Genomic DNA, 20125 nt, shown 5'->3' on the forward strand with positions numbered 1-20125 from the left:
TTCAATGATGATGAAGGGCCATTACTTGAAGATGTCTCTCAGTATAGAAGAATTATTGGTAGATTACTATACCTCACTATTTTCAGGCCTGACATTTCATATGTTGTGCATAAACTCAATCACTACATGAAAAAAACAAGAAAGACACACCTAAGTGGGATCAATCACATCCTACAGTACCTGAAAGGCACACCAGGACAAGGAATATTGTTTTCCTCAAATCCTTCCCTGCATATTTCTGCTTATTCTGATGCAGATTGGGGAAGTTGTATCACAACAAGAAAATCCACCACAGGCTTTTGCATCTTCATTGGAGAATCACTAGTGGCTTGGAGATCCAGCTGAAGCAGCCAACTGTCTTAAGATCATCAGCTGAAGCAGAATACAAGAAAATCCAACTGAAGCAGAGATCCAGCTGAAGCAGCCAACTGTATCACAACAAGAAAATCCCCCACAGGCTTTTGCATCTTCACATCTGAGTTGCTATGGCTGAAACAGTTCCTAAGAACATTTGGCATCAATGTTCCATCATCTAAACTATTATGTGATAACACATCACAATTCAAATGGCAAGCAATCCAATGAGTCATGAAAGAGCCAAACACGTTGATATAGATTGTCACTTCATTAGAAAACATGTGGATGTAGATTTCATCAAGTTGATACACATTCCATCCAAGTATCAAATGGTTAATCCACTCACGAAAGCTTTACCCAGAAACATTGGTATACACACTGACATTGTCGACGTATATGTATTTATCATCATCATATATAATCATCAGAAAAAGCGTTTTAATTTTAATTTGGGTTGGCTTTTGAGTTCTATCTGATTCTATTAAATCTATCAAAATTTCCTCAACATTTTCTTGTAACTGTTAATCTCCATTTCTCTCCCAAGACAATAACAATTGGCTCAAGTGCTTTCTCGACATATTGGTTTTCTTGGCATACATTACACTTTTTACTCTCTAAGTGTTTGATGTAAAGATCTACTTTAAGGTTCAATTATTCTAGTTCATCCAAAAGTAACCTTATTTTTTCCAACAAAATACATGCTTAAAGTTCTCAAGGAAGTCATCTTTCCTATATGGAGGGGTAAACATAAGAGTGACTGATAACCCCTCAATGATAAACGTATAAGGGCTTTCAAGCATACTAAATTACTTGGCAGCTCTTGGAGATACTGACAGTAGTCTAAGTTAATTATCTGCAAATTCCACAACTTACACAAGGATTCTGGAAGACTATGGAAGTCACCCTTAGAAAGATTCATTTACCTTAGATATTTTAAATGACCAATTGAATATGGCAACATTTTTCTTCTCTCAAAGAGGTCAATCGCTCGTAAAGAATAACATTTGAATATCTAAGGTGAAAGTTTATCATCATCAGCACTCACTTGAATTATACAAGTCTTCAAAGATTTGAAGTTGGGCAACCCAAGTGATGGTTTCTTTGATTTGGAGTCGTGGATCCTTGGAAGCACATTGAATATTTGTTGTGGGGTCTTGGCTCCTTGAACATGTTATGTTATGGAATGCATGCTTACACAAAAACGAACTTGCACTGAATCGACATCCTGAAATGACTTCAACCTATAATTTGAAAGATGGCAAATTCTTTCGGACATGTTAGGCATGTGATTGTCATTTTTAATGCAGCAAACCTCTTTTATAATAGATTGAGCTAGATCGTGAAGATAAGTTCTCACCTTGTAAACTCCATAGTTTGTTTTCTAAGACATAGAGCCACTCTTTTTCTTCTCTTTTAAAACGCAAAAGACTTCGTAATGCTAATGCGGCAAGAGGAACTCCCCTACACTTTTTTACTATTTCTTTCCCTATGACCATAAGCTTTTCCCATTCATCGTCATTTGTCCCAAAGGCTCGTTGTTTAAACAATTCCCAACAATCAGTCTCACATAGCATTGATAAATTATGAGATGGCATTGTTCCCACGATTGCTGCAACCTTTGGAAGACGAGTGGTGACCAAAGTTGAAGTACCTTTCCCCCCACATGTCAATACATATTTCAACCTCTGCCAATTTCCTTGTTCATCATCCCACAAATCATACAAAACAAAAAATATCTTTTCCTTTGCAGTAAATCGAGAAGTCTTCTTTGTAGTGGCTCTGAATCCATATCAGCAGTTGCATGTCCAGATGTTGATTCTATAATGGCATTTATTATTCTCTTTAAACTGAAGTCTTCAGAAACACATACCCAAACTCTTAGTTCAAAGTGATCGACTATCCTCTCATGATTGAAGATAAGTTGGGCCAGTGTTGTTTTTCCAAGTCCGCCTAGACCAACGGTTGGATAGACAGATAAATCCTCAAAAGCGGAAGCATCACCAACCAAAAGGCTATAACTTTATCATCATCTTCATCTCTTCCATAAACCTGAGGTTGAGTACTGATTGAAGTGGTTTGGCGCCAGTCAAAGGACGTCACTCATACCCTCTTCATTTTCTTAGAAATTTTGTAACGGAAAGCAACATGTTTGTGATGAAAAGAGGATAAGAGGTTTCTACCTTATTGGAAAGGCTTCCCTTGACTCCTTCATACTTCAAAGCTTGAGTGGCACACTCATCCAAGATGTCATCAAGGACGTGAGCAGCATCTTCGAGCTTATGCAGCCAGTAATTGATAGCACAGTGAGTGAATTGTTTTTCTTCAACGTCTTCAAGTGTAGCTTTGATTGTAGTGAGCAAACTTGAAAGACTATTAAATTATTGATCGAAATCCAATAATAGGTCAAGCTCTTTGTTAACAAGTGAGCTCAAATTGTGAAGCACAAGTTCAAGCACAGCCTCAGCCATGTTGTAACTTTTGAAGATCCGAACAGTAGTTTCATCCAAGTCTACATGGTTATAATTACTCATAAAAACTGTCATGTAATGACCGATTTAGAGACTCAATAAAATATAAGGCTTTAAATTGGTCCCTGGAGAGGAGAGACTGAAACAATTTGATCATTAAATTGGTCTCTAAACAGCAAATTTTTGTTTTAGATCTTATGAATGTGTTTTCAAAGGACTGTTGACTGGAAAGAATTATTGAACATTCAAGTAAAACATGGTAAATATCACTTTGTTTAATTTAACTTTCCTAGACTTTAGGCTCGCAAGACTTCGAGGGAATAGAAATATATCATGAAAAAATTCAAGTAAAACATGGTAAATATCTGGAACACTTGGAAAACTGAATAGGATCAGCATATTTTAACACTCATTCCTTCATTTTGATCCAATCTCACTATGTTTCAAAGTGTAGTCATAATGTTAAACTTAATATAGAAATATATTGTATATTTCATCGTGATAGGAACTATTACATTGTAAGGTATAAATAGGATACAACAAGTTGTACTAACTTGTTAATAAACAGAGAAATAATAATAATAGAGAATAAATCTATTTACACCACTGTTTTGTAACAGCTTAACAAATCATAATCAAATGATTATGATTTGATATGTGTTAATCTTCAACACTCCCCCTCAATCTGGGTGGTAGATGTCTATCATACCCAGATTGGATTTGATATTTTCATAAGTATTCCTTGGAAGAGCCTTGGTTAGGATATCTGCAGTTTGCTTGCATGATGGGACATGATCAATATTTATAATCTTCTGATCAATTTTTTCTTTAATGAAGTGTCGGTCAATTTCCACATGTTTTGTTCTATCATGTTGGACTGGGTTCTTTGCAATGCTTATAGTAGCTTTGTTATCACATAGTAACCTCACAGAATGGTTCACATGAATTTTGATTTCATCTAGCATGCTCTTAAGCCACATTCCTTCACAAATACCTAGGGCTATAGCTCTAAATTCTGCTTCTGCACTACTCCTCGCCACTACAGATTGTTTCTTGCTTCTCCAAGTTACTAGGTTCCCCCACACAAATGAACAATAGCCTGCAGTCGATTTTCTGTCTGTGGAGCATCCTGCCCAATCTAAATCTGTATAAACTTCAATGTCCCTGTTTGAATTCCTCTTGAAGTGGAGGCCTCGGCCTGGTGTGCCTTTGAGATATTGGAGGATTCTATTCGCCATTTTCATGTTAGACTCAGTTGGATTTGACATGTAGCGACTAGCCAAGCTTATAGCGAACCCAATGTCGGGCCTAGTGTGAGATAGGTAGATTAGTTTCCCAACTAAACTTTGATATCTATCTTTGTCGGCTGGTGGACTTTCATCTTCTCTTCCTTTTATTTGTTCTATTGGTGTATTAGCTGCCTTGCACCCTAGCATTCCAGTTTCTTGAAGTAAGTCAAGGGTGTATTTCCTTTGTGATACATAGATACCCTCCTTTGTTCGAGCAACTTCCATCCCTAAAAAATACTTCAGTTATCCCAAGTCCTTAACTTCAAATTCCTTTGCCAAGAGTCCCTTTAAATGATCAATTTGATCATAATCATTTCATGTAATAACGATATCATCAACATAAACAATAAACAAAGCTACCTTTCCTTCCATGGAGTGTTTAACAAACATAGTGTGATCTGATTGGAATTGGTTGAACCCGTCTTTCTTTACAACTCGAGTCAATCTATCAAACCACGCCCTTGGAGACTGCTTGAGGCCATAAAGGGATTTTCGGAGCCTGCACACCATATATTGCGGTGCTGGATGATTCAAGTCCAGGAGGAATCTGCATATAAACTTCCTCTTCTAGGTCACCATTTAAGAAGACATTCTTGATATCTAGTTGATGGAGTGGCCAATCTAAATTTGCAGCCAAAGAGAGAATAACTCTAACTAAGTTCAGTTTGGCCACCGGTGCAAAAGTCTCTTCATAGTCTACTCCATATGATTGAGTAAATCCCTTTGCTACAAGTCGAGCTTTGTACCGATTTACACTCCCATCTGCATTATACTTCATGGAGAATATCCATTTGCATCCTACCGGCTTCTTCCCTGATGGTAGGCTTGTGATCTCCCAAGTGTCATTCTTAATTAAGGCCTGAACCTCTTCAGTTACGGCTGCTGCCCATTCAGAATTTTGGAGTGCCTCATGGATGTTGCTTGGAATATGTGTATTGTCAAGGGCTGTTACAAACGTTTTATAACTCTGGGACAATTTTCCATAAGATACAAATCTTTCAATGGGATGTTTAGTACACGATCTTACATTTTTTTCTCAAAGCAATAGGAATATTAATGTCATCAACATTCACAGAGTTAGGAGCAGTATTACCTGAGGGAACGTCATTTTCTAGAGTCTTGGAGGTTTCTTGGTTCTGCCTTGGAGTTGTGCAGGACTTTATTCCTTTCTTGCTCTTCCTGGAGTACACTTTCACGTTGTTTTCTGGTGCAGTTTCTGTTGTAGGGGATGTAGTTTCTACTGCAATTTCCTCTACATTTTCTAACGTAGTTTCTTCTGGTCCATGTGTAGGTTCTGCAGTTTCTGTTGCATTTTCATTTGGTTTAGGTGTAGGTTTTGATGCCTCTGCAGTGAGATGGGGTTCAGTTAGCTCAAGTTCCAAAAGTTGGGATTCTACCACTTTAATTGGATAGATGTTCTCCCCCTGAATGCCAACTTTGGGATAATATGGTTGATTCTCAAAAAAAGTTACATCCATGGTGTGGTAGAATTTTTTGTTTTGAGGTGAATAACATTTGTATCCCTTTTGGTGAGGAGAGTAGCCGAGGAATATGCATTTAATGGATTTCGGGTCAAGTTTACTGCGTTGGGGATCAAAATTATGGACAAAGGTTGTGCATCCAAATATTTTCAAAGGAATAGATGTAAGGATGCGATTGGTTGGGTATAAGGTTTGGAGAGTGGAGTAAGGCGTATGAAAGTTAAGGATTCGGGAAGGCATTCTGTTTATTAGATAGGTTGCAAAGAGGACAGCTTCTCCCCAAAAATGGTTAGGGACATTTGTAGCTAGCATGAGAGATCGGGTTACTTCTAGGAGGTGTTTATTCTTTCTCTCGGCAACCCCGTTCTGCTGAGGTGTATCCACACATGAGGTTTGGCGTATTATTCCATGTTGCGTAAAGTATGAGCTTAGTGCAGAATTATATAACTCACGACCATTATCACTCCTAAGCACTCTAATCTTGCTTTGAAATTGTGTTTGCACCATGGTACGGAAACATTCAAATATTCTACCAACTTCTGATTTGTCTTTCATAAGGTAGACCCAAGTGATCCGTGTGTGGTCATCAATAAAGGTGACAAACCATCTTGATCCAGTTACATTTCTGACTCGCGATGGTCCCCATACATCACTATGAATAACATAAAAAGGTTGGGAAGGTTTATAGGGTTGAGGTGGGTGGGGGCTGCGTGTATGTTTGGACGAGTGACAAATTTCACATTGAAACAACTTCTGATTTTTATTGAATACTTTAGGAAGCATTTTTTTCAAGTACATAAATTTTGGGTGGCCTAGTCTATAGTGCCACAGCATTGTAGAATTTTCACTACATGCAGAAACTACAGCGCAAGAGGTTGCCTCAGATTCTGGTTTAGATGCTTCAGCCTGAAGGATATAGAGTCCAGCACATTCTTTAGCATTGTGAATCGTCCTCCCCGACTCCAAAATCTAAAATTCACACAAGTTAGGAAAGAATTTAGTGATACACTTCAAATCCTTTGTAAGTTTACTGATGGACAGCAAGTTACAATCAAGTTTAGGCACATACAATACTGAACTAAGAGTAATATTTTGTGAAATAATGACTGAACCTTTACCCATGACCTTAGAAAGGGTACCATCAGCAATTCGAACAGTCAAATTATTTTGACATGGAGAATAGCTATCAAAGACAGTCAAATCTCCAATCATGTGATCAGATGCTCCTGAGTCAATAATCCATGAATTTTATTTTCCCATGCTAGTGTTTAGAGCATGAAAAAGATTACCTTTTTGTGCCACAGTAGCTGTACCAATTGTTTGTTGAAGCATTTTTTGTAAGGCTTCCATCTGCTCCTTGTTGAATGGTGATGAGTGAGAATTTACATCAGCTGTGTTCCCCCTGTTGTCCCGGTTTTTAATCCATTTTAGCTCTGATGGCTTTCCATGAATGATCCAGCATGTCTCCTTGGTATGACCCGGTTTCTTGCAGTGGTCACACCAATGCCGAGTTTTCTTTTGGAAAGAACGCTGATCTCCCCTTGCTGCCATTGCAGATCCTTCTATAGATGGGACTGCACTGGATTTTCCAAGCATCACTTTTCTCCTGCTCTCCTCTCTTCGTATTTCCGAGAATGCTTCTCGAATTTTTGGAAGAGGTTTGGTTCCAAGGATTCTCCCACGAACTTCATCAAGTTCTGTGTTCAAACCTAATAGAAATTTGTATACTCTATCTTTCTCCACCAATTCTTTGTACTTCTTTTTGTCCTCCGTGCAACTCCATTCAACTTCATCATATACATCCAGTTGCTGCCAGTGACGATTGAGAGTATTAAAATACTCTGTGACTGAGCGGTCATCTTGACGCAAATCATGGAGTATGCTCTTGATTTCAAAAATTGCAGATGTATTGTCGACATTAGAGTAGATTTCCTTTACGGCATCCCACATCTCTTTGGCAGTGTCATAGTACATGAAATTTTCTCCAATTTCATTTGTCATGGTGTTTAGCAGCCATGACATTACTAGACTGTTTTCTAGTTACCATTTTTCGAGGTTTGAATCCCCCTTTTTTGGACACTTGGAGTCTCCTGTGATATAACCTTCCTTCCCTTTTTCTTGAAGGTAGATTTTGACTCAGCGCACCCATTGATTGTAATTCTGACCATTCAATTTGTGACCAGTGATAGGAAGAGCATGTCCTTCAGCCAAACTGTTGGCTGAATTTTCTGTTTTAGTATCTGCCATGGGTGGTGCTCACGATTTAGGGATGGTTCAGATCTTGTGCTCTGATACCATATAGAAATATATTGTATATTTCATCGTGATAGGAACTATTACATTGTAAAGTATAAATAGGATACAACAAGTTGTACTAACTTGTTAATAAACAGAGAAATAACTCCCTATAATTGTTGCTACCTAAATAAGAAAATAATAATAATAGAGAATAAATATATTTACACCGCTGTTTAGTAACAGCTTAACAAATGATAATCAAATGATTATGATTTGATATGTGCTAATCTTCAACACTTAATACATTTTAAACAAAGCTCGGAAACAAAAACAGCATTCATCCTATTGATCTATTTTTGTGTACACGATCTTTTGAAGATGACGCCAGAATTGTAATCTGGTATCCTTCCTACATATATATTTACAAAGCATTGGATTTCAGAGCCCACCAAAATCAAGCTAGACACCACTTCCCAGTATCGCAAGACGACGCTGTATCTCATACTTCTAGAAGACTAACCAAACTATTCCGGTATTTAGAGATTTCTTTCATGTGGTTCAAGCCAAGGAAAACCCAGGAAATCAAACACCTCCCTTTCGGTATATAATTTCATATTTGCAGTACCTTTTGTGCCCTGCAAAATCAAGTGAATCAGAATATAATCGTTTTAATCTTTTTCGTAATTAGAAAAGGCCATACCCGTTTGCCACCAGAGCCTTGAATAGCTGGAAAGAACCCTGTATCATCAAGCCTAAATCCTCTAGATTCTGCTTGCAGCCTCAACCTGCACCCGAACACCCAAAAGGAGGAAAAGCAACATAACTCGCCAACTATTGATTTAAAGAAATCAATGAAATAGATAAACACCCGATATTCCATCAAATTTCTAACAGAAAGTAGGAATACAGAAGCCTCCATTTTTTAAATAAGGAAGATGAAAATGCAATATTGGTAGCTTTTTTTGGAAAGATATCTATTTCTTTCAGCCACAATGACAATGGAAAGTTCAGTTCAAAAGGAAGCAAGCATACCTCCTATTTAATACATCATTTCCGGTCCAAGCTACAAGTCCGAAAGTATATATGTCTCTTGGGTATACCTGCCAATACATTAATCCATCACATGCACTTCTGAAATGTCCATAAATAATAAGTCTGGACTAAGCAACAAACTACAACGAAAAATATGAACAATAGAGTATCACATTTACATTTTACCACAGTATTCGATGATTAATTGGTAAGTATTTTGACAAAACGAGAGAAATTGAAAAACATTACAAAAGTATGAACTGAAGTATCATATAAAAAAGCATGCAACTACAACTCTACAACAATATTTACAATGCTATATATGTCAGAAGGAAAACGAAATAAGAAACTTTTTTGACTACCAGCAGCCTTCATCAGTCATTCTATGAAGAGACCATATGTCACCTTTAAATCAATACGATGCCGCAACTCCCGTCCAGGATAAGTGCAAAAACCAAAGTATGTGTCAACACCAGAATCAGTGCCCTGTGTGCATGCATATATGGGAAGGTTACTGCAGAAACATCTACCAAAGTGACTTACACACAAAAATATCAGTATTGATTGGATTTGAATAATGCATGTTTTTAGCTATAATTAATCATTTAAAATCAAAGGAAGATAAAGCTATAGGATGATGGTTTATATTAGATTCATGGTGTATATTACAATTTTAATATTAAAATCAAATGATTACATGCTCCTGATTTTAATATTAGCAATTTTTAATATTTTACAACACTTATGCATGTTTCAAATCCATGTACATGCCTATTTAGGATAATACCAATTAATGACTCACAATGCTATCTATGTTTAACAGGAACGCATAGTCAGCCAAATAAAATACCATGGGTAGAGAAAAAGCAAAAGCCAACACTACCTCTTCACTGTGGGTACTGAAAATTAAATCCTCCCTCAGGAAATTCATATCCTTTAAACACTTTACAAACTTGGGCAAAAATCCTTTGTGACTGCAACACATGAACAAATCTAGTGAGCCTCTCAGCATGAGAAAAAATATTGCACAAGTAAAAGAGAAGTGTAGAATGATTGTTGATCACATTTTCAAAAACCACGATGAAAATGACATGTGTTGATTGAAATGCATACTTTCAGTTGAATACAGTATAACTGCATATTTCCCAGTGAATACACTATATAAAAACCAAGCAATACCTTGTTCCATCAGGATGTGTTATAATGATATCAATGTCCCCACAAGTAGCTTTCCCACGTCGATATGATCCTCCACAAATAATGATAACCTAATTGAATCAGAAGCAGAGTAACCAGGTTTCAATGTAATGCTTCAATTCTAAATCAGGGGTCACCTGATAAAAATACTTTTAAAAAATTGGGGAAGAGAAAATTATTAACTATTCGTCCAGCCTAGTGGTTTGGCTGTAGGATATTTTATATGGAATCTCGGGTCAAAACATGTGTTGGCGACTAGGCCAATGGTCAAAAAAAAAATTATTAATTATTAAAATGGCACTAATGACCATTATTATTGTTCAAACTGCTATTTATGAAGAAAACTTTGAAGTGCTCACCCCAGGTAAAACATCCTCCCCAACTTTCTGCAAAATTTGTTCCATCTCTTGAACCTATCGAATCAAAAAGAGAACAATGATTTTAGGTAAAATAAAACAAGTTCCTTTTTTGGGAAATAATAGCAAATAAAAGGTACCACCGGACATACCTCATGGCGTGGAACCCGTTGCCTAATATCATCAAAGTATTTCAATCCTAACTTCTGTGCATTTGTAAGTGAATCATCATTCCTAAGATCGTCTAATGTACGGTGTCCTTTGTCATACAATTTCAGAGCTGTGGCTGGGCCTACACCCCAAACTTCTCCAAATAAAGATATTGTTTGCACCTACAGTTGAATTGAATCAAATAAGGCACAAGATTGCAATTAAAATGTCAAAAATATACCTTTTCCAAATAAAGATATTGTTTGCACCTATTTTATGGAATATATGTTATTTCCTATTATATATCAATCAACTAACCAATAAAAGATAAGAATAACAAAATGCCAATCAGTAGGACAGTAAGTTATAAAATTAAATAAATATGACCAAGAGTGTTTAAAAAGGCCAAGTACTAAATACCTTTTCATCAATTTCAAAGTGTTCCAATTTCGATAACTTCCCAGTAGTGATTATCTCCTGAATCTGAACACAGTAAAAACAATTTTTTGTCTATTACCTGACCCAAACAAGTTGCTCAATATGTACAAAGGAAAAGGCACAGATGTCTTATTGAGGATCAAATGCAGATGTTTGTATTAGCAATGAAGAGTCATTTGTCAACAATGAATAAAGTCAATTTTAAAAAGTTGATAAAAGAAGTTAGTAATAAGAAGCATAATTGAACATTGGAACCCAGCTTTCTAAAAATGGAAAGAATCATAGCACACAGAAATTATCAGACTAGTATCTAAATAACAACATGTGCACTTTTATTCTGCAATGAAAATGATAGGCACCCATGCACTAGAAAAATCCCTCCCTTATAAGCTAATTGTCAAGGGAGAAAAACCAAACCACTTAAGTATTTCACTAAGCATCGCATACTACTCGGTACAGGGCCTAGGATCTCCATGTTCATAACCAAGTCCCTATTAATATTATAGCACTGCACCTAAGAGAAAACATCTCAGAGGCTTCACTTTACAATGCTTCATTCAACCTTTTTCTGGCCGGTCGACTCCCTCGAATACCATTTTAGACAAACACCCAAGTACTAAGGGACCCTATACTACTCGAGGATCAGAATACCTAAGTCCTGACCAGACAACGAGGCTCATAGAATAGCTAAAGGTTATTACTAGAGATAGATGACAATTTAGCTGAGGAGGATCTTAATTTAGCTGAGGAGGGAAGTGTTAGAAATTCTGGCTTGATGCCTTTCTCATTGCATTTGATACTATATATAATAGTGTCGGTAATTACAACTCATAATGACTAATCACAACTAATTACAACTCTTAATGACTAATTTTCTATTCTATGAATGTAAATTATTTACAATAAATGTGTTTGATTATTTCCTTATTAACATCCCCCCTCAAATTGATGCGGCGGGTCAAGGAGCATCAATTTGCTAACAAGAAACTGATGTCGTGGGCGTGGAACAACCTTGGTAAGAATATCTGCAACCTGCAACTGAGTACTGACGTGAGGAAGTGATATTATTCGATCATCGTAGGCATCACGTATTGAATGACAATCAACTTCGATATGTTTGGTGCGTTCATAAAAAATAGGATTTGCAACACTTTGAATGGCACTTGTATTGTCAACATAAAGTAAAGTTGGCTCTGTTCGGGGAAATCCAAGTTCAGCCAAAAGACCACGAAGCCAAAGTATTTCTGAACAAGCAGCAGACATGGCACGATACTCTGATTCAGTAGAAGATTTAGAAACTCTTGCTTGCTTCTTACTTTTCCAAGAGATCAATGAAGAACCAAGAAACATGCACCAACCAGTAACAGATCGACGAGTATCAGGACACCCTATCCAATCAGCATCACTATAAGCACTCAACTGAAGAGAAATTCCAACGGAAAAGAATAATCCGCGGTGAGAGGTTCCCTTTAAGTAGCGAATTATACGACGAACCGCAACCAAATGAAGATGGCGAGGAGAATGCATGAATTGACTTACTTGTTGAACAGCAAAAGATATGTCGGGGCGAGTAATAGTCAAGTAGTTGAGGCGATTGTTAATTCATCCCCTTCGGTTCCCAAATTTGACCAAGAAGTTAGTCGAATGGACTTGACAAAAATGTTTGTAGCCATGGAACTTCCGTTTCAAAAGGTAGAGCATCCATATTTACATAGGTTCTTTTATGGCTTACAACCAAAATTTTAGTTCCCATCACGCAATACACTGGCACGTGATATTTTGAAGAATTGGGACGTGGAGAAAGCGAAGATGAAGACTATTTTGTCACAAAATTGTCACCGAGTTTGTATCACTACAGACACATGGACATCTACCCAAGACTCTAATTACATGTGTCTCACAGGGCATTACATTGATAACAATTGGAAGCTACAAAAAAATATTTTGAATTTTACTCAAGTCACGGACTACACAGGAGATATTATGGCCAAAACAGTTAAGAAGTGCTTAAATGGTTGGGAACTAAATCGTGTGCTTAGTGTTACCGTGGACAATGCATCTTCAAATGACGTTGGAATTCAACATCTCAAAAGATGGCTCCACTCTCAGAATGGCATAGTTTTGAATGGAGAATACCTTCATACACGTTGTTGTGCCACATATTAAACCTTACTGTAAAGGATGGGATGAAAGAAGTTGATGATTCTATTGTAAGAATTCGTGCAGCGGTGAGGTATGTGAGGCGTACTCCTTCGAGGTTTCAGAGATTTAAGAAATGTATTGATCATGAAACAATTGGATATAAATGTTATGTTGGGAGAGATTGTGAGACTCGGTGGAACTCAACATATCTAATGTTAAAGGGTCCATTAAAACATAATAAGACCTTTACAGAGTTAGAATTCAGAGATCGAAATATTTTAATGAAATGAGTAAGGACAAAGGAGTGCCTAGACTGGAAGATTGGAAGCATGTTGAGTTAATCCTTCCATTTCTATAGATATTTCATGAAGCTACAGAGCGTATTTCAGGATCTTCTTATGTGACAAGAAACATGTATATGCTTGAGGTTTTTGGTGTTGGAAGAAGCATTCTGAACATGTGTAATTCGGAAGATCAAAAGGTAAGGTCAATGGCTATAAAGATGAAGGCAAAGTACAATAAATATTGGGGAAAATCTGACCACCTTAACATGTTGTTATTGATTGCAATGGTATTAGACCCTAGATGTAAATTGAAGCTTGTGGTACGGATGGCAGCTAGGATTTATGATACTAGTGATGCATAATATTTGAAAACCAAATTGGATTCATATTTGAAGTCTTTTTTGATGAATACTCTGGTATGGCAGTGTCTCATCTAGGTAATTCAGTTAATCTATCCGGTGGTTTTAATGCAGTTAACGATCCGTACCATTGTGCTGAATTCTAACAATCAGATGCACTACGCCAAAAAAGACCTATGAGAGCGCTTTTTTTGGCCTTTAAAAGCGCTTAAAAGCGCTGCCGTAGGTGGCGCTGCTATAGGTTTTAGCAGCGCTTTTTGTTTACTAAAAAGCGCTGCTAAAGGTTGTCAATAAGAGCGCTTTTTAGTAAAAAGCGCTGCTAAAGGTGGTATATAGACAACCTTTAAGAGCGCTTTTTACTAAAAAGCACTCTCTATTGACAACCTTTAACAGCGCTTTTGAGTAAAAAGCGCTCTTAAAGGTTGTCTATATACCACCTATAGCAGCGCTTTTTACTAAAAAGCGCTCTCTATTGACAACCTATAGCAGCGCTTTTTAGTAAAAAGCGCTCTCTATTGACAACCTATAGCAGCGCTTTTTACTAAAAAGCGCTCTCTATTGACAACCTTTAGCAGCGCTTTTTAGTAAAAAGCGCTGTCTTTTCCTCTAGTAAAATAACAAAACGCTGCCTTCAGTTTAAGCCTACCATTTCAACCTGTAATATTTTTTGGGAATAATCCCATAAACCTGTAAATCAAGCCTCTCTAATTCAAGCATTTGGAGTCATAATCTATCCATGAAAGCAAACCAACACAAGGATAGATAGGCACTGAACACATTTGGAGTCATAATTCAAGCATTTGTAATTTTTTAAAGCAAACCAACACAAGAATGAACACATTAATCTATCCATGAAATTAAAGATATCACTAAAATTATAAAGAACTATACACAAGTCAAAACTAATATGTTATACGGCCTATTTGGAGTCATAACTAATCTGTTAAAAATATAAAGAACTATACACTTGCCAACCAGAAACCATTCTTCATCAAAGTATTCATGTTATTTTGAAACCATTATATACTAATTAATCTTTTCACAATAAAATATTGACACAATTCCTCCTTGATTTGTTCCAACTGCAGTCTCGTGTAATGAGCACACTTGTATTCATCAAAGTACTACATAACAAAACATAATATGCATGATTTAGTTAAAAGTAATAAATAATATGAAATATTCGATAAATATTAAAACAAATCCTAAGTTATAAATCCATACCGTGATTGGAATCTCTATTTGATTCATATTAATGATTTCCCTCATAAACCTCATTACAAAGTATCCGCAATCGATACCGTTGCGCTGTAGAGGACACTACATAGAAAAATAAATAAGAATGTATAGTTATCTTTTCTTATCAAGTAGCATCACTATTATAAGCAAAATTGTGAAAATTAAAGTACCTGCACTTTTATCCACGTAATGTTGCTGGATTTAGTACGTGGTACTCGAGCTTGTCTTTGAGATCGGAACACTTTTATTGATCTAACAAAATAAAAACATATATTTAGAACAATCTCACATAAATATACACGAATATTTAGAACAGTCTCACTTACGTATCAACTAATTGCTTCATATCCGGATAATTTGTCCATTCACCATCTATCGAATTCAGAAAATATACCACTTCTTTTAAAGGATCAATAGCAAGCAACAACCAGTGACACCTATAAATTAAAACAAAAGTTTATATGGAAATTTTTTACGTAAAAGAAACAATTAAAGATTAGAATAAACTTAGAATTAAAATCTAACCCTGAATTATACGGCCAAAGATACAAGTTGTTTGTACTGCTGGCCATGAATCTCTTGACTAAGTACTCTCTACATGAATCCGGTTCCCTACAAATTAATGCTTTGTTAACCAGGGAGGAAGACACGAAACGGAATCTGTTTGACAATTGATCATTCCCGCGCATGAAATTGTCATACAAGAACCTTCAATAAAAACATAATAAACATTAGACTATTTTTATTGAAATGTGTAAATAAATTGTTCAAGTAATTAAATAATATATAGATCGGATTACCGGATGTATGTGTGTATAACACCGACGCCTAATTCTTGATGCCGAAAAATATGTTCCAGATCTTCTTTTCCGACTGTTTCAGTGCATGAATAACCAAAGATATCTTCCTCCATATCCAGTAAGCGAATAGCACCAGCTGTTGCCATATCTGATGAGTCAACAAGTGTTTCAAGAGATATCTGGTATCGAGGCACAAAAGCACCTTTTTTTGGCAAAGAAGTCACTGGAAGATCCCTTTTGTTTTTCTGTCGACTACCAATTTTCTGGCTCAGTTGTTGTGACCCTTGAGCAAATACCTATAAATCATATAACATAGGTAAATTATAAAATCATGCATTTTTGATTCGGATCATATAATTAACACTTTCAATATACCTCTTTTTGTGATGCAACAGACTCGTTGTGCCGCAAAATCCCTTTATCCTTAGATGCGGGTTTTGTAGGCGTCTAAAATTACCATGTAAAAAAAATTAACTTAACGGTTCAGAATTGACATTTGAATACTAAAAGATTCATAGTGGTTTTTGAATTCAACATACCTCATCATCAATGAAAATGAGATCCAAGGGCCATGCAACAAATGATCCTATTGCATCTCGCAACAATGTTGTCTCTGAAACAATGTCAGGTATCGGTAGCAACGCATCCTTATCTAATACAACATCAACCGATACTTTAAGGTGTCCATCCGGGAGCGGTCTATGGTGAAGTAAATCTCCCGAAGTGTTGTGCACTTTTCCCTTACCAACTAGGCGATAAGTCGGTGACGATAAGTATAGCTGACAAGATGAAATGCCCTAAACCAATAATAAATATGTCACTTTTAATGTGTATATATTTCAATTAACATAAATGTGCTATTTTAATTTCAAAATAACATATATAATTACCTCGGGAAATTTATTTTGACAATTGATACTGGCTTTCTCACTAGTTTCTTTCAACTGTGAACTGCACTTTTCCATACACCTATATCTCTCATTATCCTTTTGCAATTGAAGAACTTGCGCTTGTAATGCCTGCAACGTCTCCATCACTTCTTGATTGCTAGAATTTCTTCTCCTTGGATTCTTATACAAGGAAGTTGGAGTACAACCATGCCCTTTACCCCTCACCCGACCGGGATACTCAGGAACATTTAGTGCTCTACTAAGTACGCTCCTGTTCTCCTGGTCCTCAGCTGTGCTTATCGATTGAGATAGGGTCTCCTGAAATTCATTTACATATCGGAAATTATTAGTGGAGATAAAAAATTAATTATATATTATTAAACTTTTGATTTAATTAAAGACACAATGTTCTACTTACACATTCATCATAAATATGTTGAACGTCATCCCTAACAGTTCCATCCTTTCCCACACGAGCTTCTTTCCACAAAACATGTGGCGGAAGTGATGTTGCGTCACTTTTCGTCTCGTCTAACTACGCATTGACACAAATAATAAGATAATCAATTATAACACATTGAGACAATTAATAAGATCGTAGCATTTTTGTATACTTACAATTTTTTCCTCTAAGCGTGCATATCCCAAACGCCCTTTTTTGTATGCATACGTGGGATTTGACGCTCTCTCGCGATTTGTGGCACTCACTTTCTTGAAATTTTCGTCTCTTCTTTGGGCTACAAAAGCAACCCATTCTTCTTCTGTAATGAAGATCGCATACTTCACTGGATATTCCGGATCATATTCAACAAAAAAATTTCTTTGTCCTTAAGATACTTGTTTGTTAAAAACGTTCTCCACCCTCTGTGTCTTTTTCCGGCCAATTGAAGTATATACTTTTTTCGGATAGTTGTATCTTCAATGTTAAAAGACCTCTACGAAAAAATATTGGAATAGAGTGTGTTAGTATAAGTAATTTAAACACATTATCGTCAATATAAAGAAAATATAAACAATCATATATTGTACCAGTATCTCAGTCCAAATCTTATCTTTAGCGCTACCCAACTCTTTATTACTCCATCTTGTAGCAGTGATTGGAATGTGCATACGAACAAGTGTACCAATGTAGCTTGCCAACTTTGCAGCATTAGACCCAATTAGTTGGTTATCAGCATTCCAATTTACATTATATGTTACTGCTTTATCTCTATCACGAATGATACTCTTCATAATAGTGATGCCTCGTGTAATTTCTTTTTCTGAAGTATCATCAGGAGTGTCATACCCCGATTTTGACCCTGAAACTTTTCCCATCAATCATTCATTTTCTTTTCTCCTCACGACCATTTCGTCTGGTCATGAATCTATCCACCGACTTGTTTTGTTTAGACTTGTCATCATCTGTTATTCGGTAAATCTTTGGACCTTGCCATTTGTTTTGGTGTAAGGATTGTTACATTGACATCTGCCCGCCAGAAGTCCTTACCCCATTTGCAGACAATTTTGACTACCAACACCTTCACCGTCACTTTTGTCAAAGGACTGCTCGTCGATGATATAATGGGATATAAAATATTTGTGCATGAAATCCACTCAGACTATGCTGCAAGGGTTGATAATGTCCAAAGCTAAACCACTGTGTCTCTGTGCATTTGCAGAAGAAGATGAGGTTGTTTGTATAAATATTTATCCATATCAATTTGATTCTCAGCTCCACAACTTCCGTCAGATCTCGTCATTTCTACATTGGCGGAATTACTGCAATCCCTCGTATCACTCTCCGAATTGGTTTCTACTTCATCCACTAACCAACGACTTTGAATCTTCCGGCGAGAAGTCCCCGCATTTTTGAATTCATCCATATCACATGATGTGACTCCAGAGCTCGTTTTGTTGTTAATTGATATTATGTTTGGAACTGTTGCAATTCACGATGATCATGGATCAAGAAAAGCGGTTGATGACGTAATTGTTAAGGCTTTGAGTAGAACGGTTTTTATGAGTACTTTTGCAACAGTACTTGTTCAGAGCATGGAGAAAGCAGATGAAATCTCGATCTCATGTTTGGATGTTTCAATCGTATCAGTTGGTTCTACGTACCGTCGAACAAGAGCAAGTTTTCAACCGTTTCGAAGAATGCTTCGTGTAGAGTAGATGAGGATAATGCATGGGTTGCTAAGTTTATTAACCCCAAAATTGTGACATTGCTAACTAAGCTTCAAACAGCTTGCATTGAATTGTTATGCACAACATTGGCATGGGCTGATTTTAAGACTCCAAATCATTCTGACTTGCGTGCAAAGATCATCTCAATGTTTTAAGTCTTTAACGTGTCGGAAACAAAATAGTGTTGTTGTTGCTAAGGGAGGCATGCGGCAGGTTATAAATCAAAGGATGCCCAAAGGACTTTTACAAAGCAGCCCATGTCAGATTTAATTACAATTGCACTAGTGTTTATAAGCCGCCGTTGCTTTCCGCAGCCACGTAGCATTGATATTTGAGGAATGTAGTTTAGTTTCTTAAATAATTGAAAAAGGTGTATATTAAGCAGGGCCATTTCCACCACCTTTGTTGTCACTTCCTTCAACATAATACCTTGATGTTTCTTCAAATAAGTTCACTAGTATCGCTTGTCAAGAATTTTTCATGCAACAAAGATCTTCAGTCTGTGAATTTGTCTTCAAATCTTTTGAAACCAATGAATATCTCACCGTGTCAACAACAGAAACATAAAGGAACAACAAGCAAAGCACTGGAGTTTTTGGAGTATTGATTGTGCGGTTGTTATCTTGGTTGTTAATCAAATTCAAAAAATGTGTTTCGAAAGCACCTTCAATGTCTACTTTGGAGCATGTTGTTATTAGCCAAATACAGAATGAAGATAAAGTGAAAACTACTGCAAGGTCTATAGTAGAGCATATCTTCAAAATAACTCCAAATACTATTGATCATTTTACAACAGAATAATCAAGAAAAAAAAAGGGATGAGACACCACCAATTTCGTTGTGGCCTGCGTTACCAAATGCACAGAATTCTTCAGGCCAGATGATCTCACATTTTCCTGCTATCCCTCCTCATTTTCCGTCTGGCCTACCTTCTCATTTTCCTTTCTATGAAATGAATCCTATGATGGTTGGTCCTGTGTTTGCTTTTGAACCACATGAGGATTCTGCATCTATAACACAGTCGCAACCTAAAGAAGACTACCAAACCAACATCTGGTACAACCATCCTTGATGCGATAAAACAAACGGTGGATCCTGCAACCAAAATTGTCCACAATGAAAATCCCGATGCTAATTTTATCAAGTCAAACAAAGTTTCCTAATGCCAAAGTTAACGGTCATCTCGGCAGCCGAACCTGTATGTTCTTTAAAGAAAACGGAGGCTTTCTCTTGGTC

The 20125-nt window shown here is 36.6% G+C and overlaps 2 protein-coding genes, 2 long non-coding RNA genes and 1 pseudogene across 5 annotated transcripts; all 5 read right to left on the reverse strand.

The window, feature by feature from the left end:
- Positions 1 to 368: 368 nt before the first annotated feature.
- LOC127123127 (putative disease resistance protein RGA3) lies at positions 369 to 2825 on the reverse strand (annotated as a pseudogene).
- Positions 2826 to 8154: 5329 nt separating this feature from the next.
- LOC127119400 (DNA polymerase lambda) lies at positions 8155 to 11511 on the reverse strand. Of its 2 annotated transcripts, none has more exons than XM_051049634.1 (9): positions 10989 to 11511; positions 10571 to 10750; positions 10422 to 10475; positions 10045 to 10133; positions 9716 to 9839; positions 9271 to 9351; positions 8866 to 8933; positions 8534 to 8618; positions 8155 to 8468 (listed from the first exon to the last, which is right to left on the reverse strand). In XM_051049634.1, exons 3-9 carry the CDS (start codon positions 10464 to 10466, stop codon positions 8370 to 8372), a joined length of 591 nt encoding a protein of 196 aa, XP_050905591.1. In that variant the 5' UTR covers positions 10467 to 10475; positions 10571 to 10750; positions 10989 to 11511; the 3' UTR covers positions 8155 to 8369. The 2 variants fall into 2 exon arrangements, with proteins under 2 accessions (XP_050905591.1, XP_050905592.1); XM_051049635.1 differs by having other exon boundaries at positions 9749 to 9839; positions 10989 to 11490.
- A 2829-nt stretch (positions 11512 to 14340) lies between these two features.
- On the reverse strand, positions 14341 to 15304 carry LOC127119401 (uncharacterized). The gene is made up of 3 exons (XR_007802800.1): positions 15201 to 15304; positions 15016 to 15111; positions 14341 to 14915 (listed from the first exon to the last, which is right to left on the reverse strand). It is a non-coding gene; the product is annotated as an uncharacterized LOC127119401 (long non-coding RNA).
- A 48-nt stretch (positions 15305 to 15352) lies between these two features.
- LOC127123128 (uncharacterized) lies at positions 15353 to 16864 on the reverse strand. The gene is made up of 6 exons (XM_051053382.1): positions 16721 to 16864; positions 16370 to 16627; positions 16206 to 16277; positions 15831 to 16126; positions 15556 to 15738; positions 15353 to 15467 (listed from the first exon to the last, which is right to left on the reverse strand). The coding sequence occupies exons 1-6, from the start codon at positions 16862 to 16864 to the stop codon at positions 15353 to 15355; spliced, it is 1068 nt and encodes a 355-aa protein (XP_050909339.1).
- A 313-nt stretch (positions 16865 to 17177) lies between these two features.
- On the reverse strand, positions 17178 to 17974 carry LOC127119402 (uncharacterized). Its single transcript, XR_007802801.1, has 3 exons — positions 17750 to 17974; positions 17339 to 17655; positions 17178 to 17255 (listed from the first exon to the last, which is right to left on the reverse strand). It is a non-coding gene; the product is annotated as an uncharacterized LOC127119402 (long non-coding RNA).
- Positions 17975 to 20125: the final 2151 nt, after the last annotated feature.

This window comes from Lathyrus oleraceus, chromosome 2 (assembly GCF_024323335.1).
Source record: "Lathyrus oleraceus cultivar Zhongwan6 chromosome 2, CAAS_Psat_ZW6_1.0, whole genome shotgun sequence".
Lineage (NCBI taxonomy): Eukaryota > Viridiplantae > Streptophyta > Magnoliopsida > Fabales > Fabaceae > Lathyrus > Lathyrus oleraceus.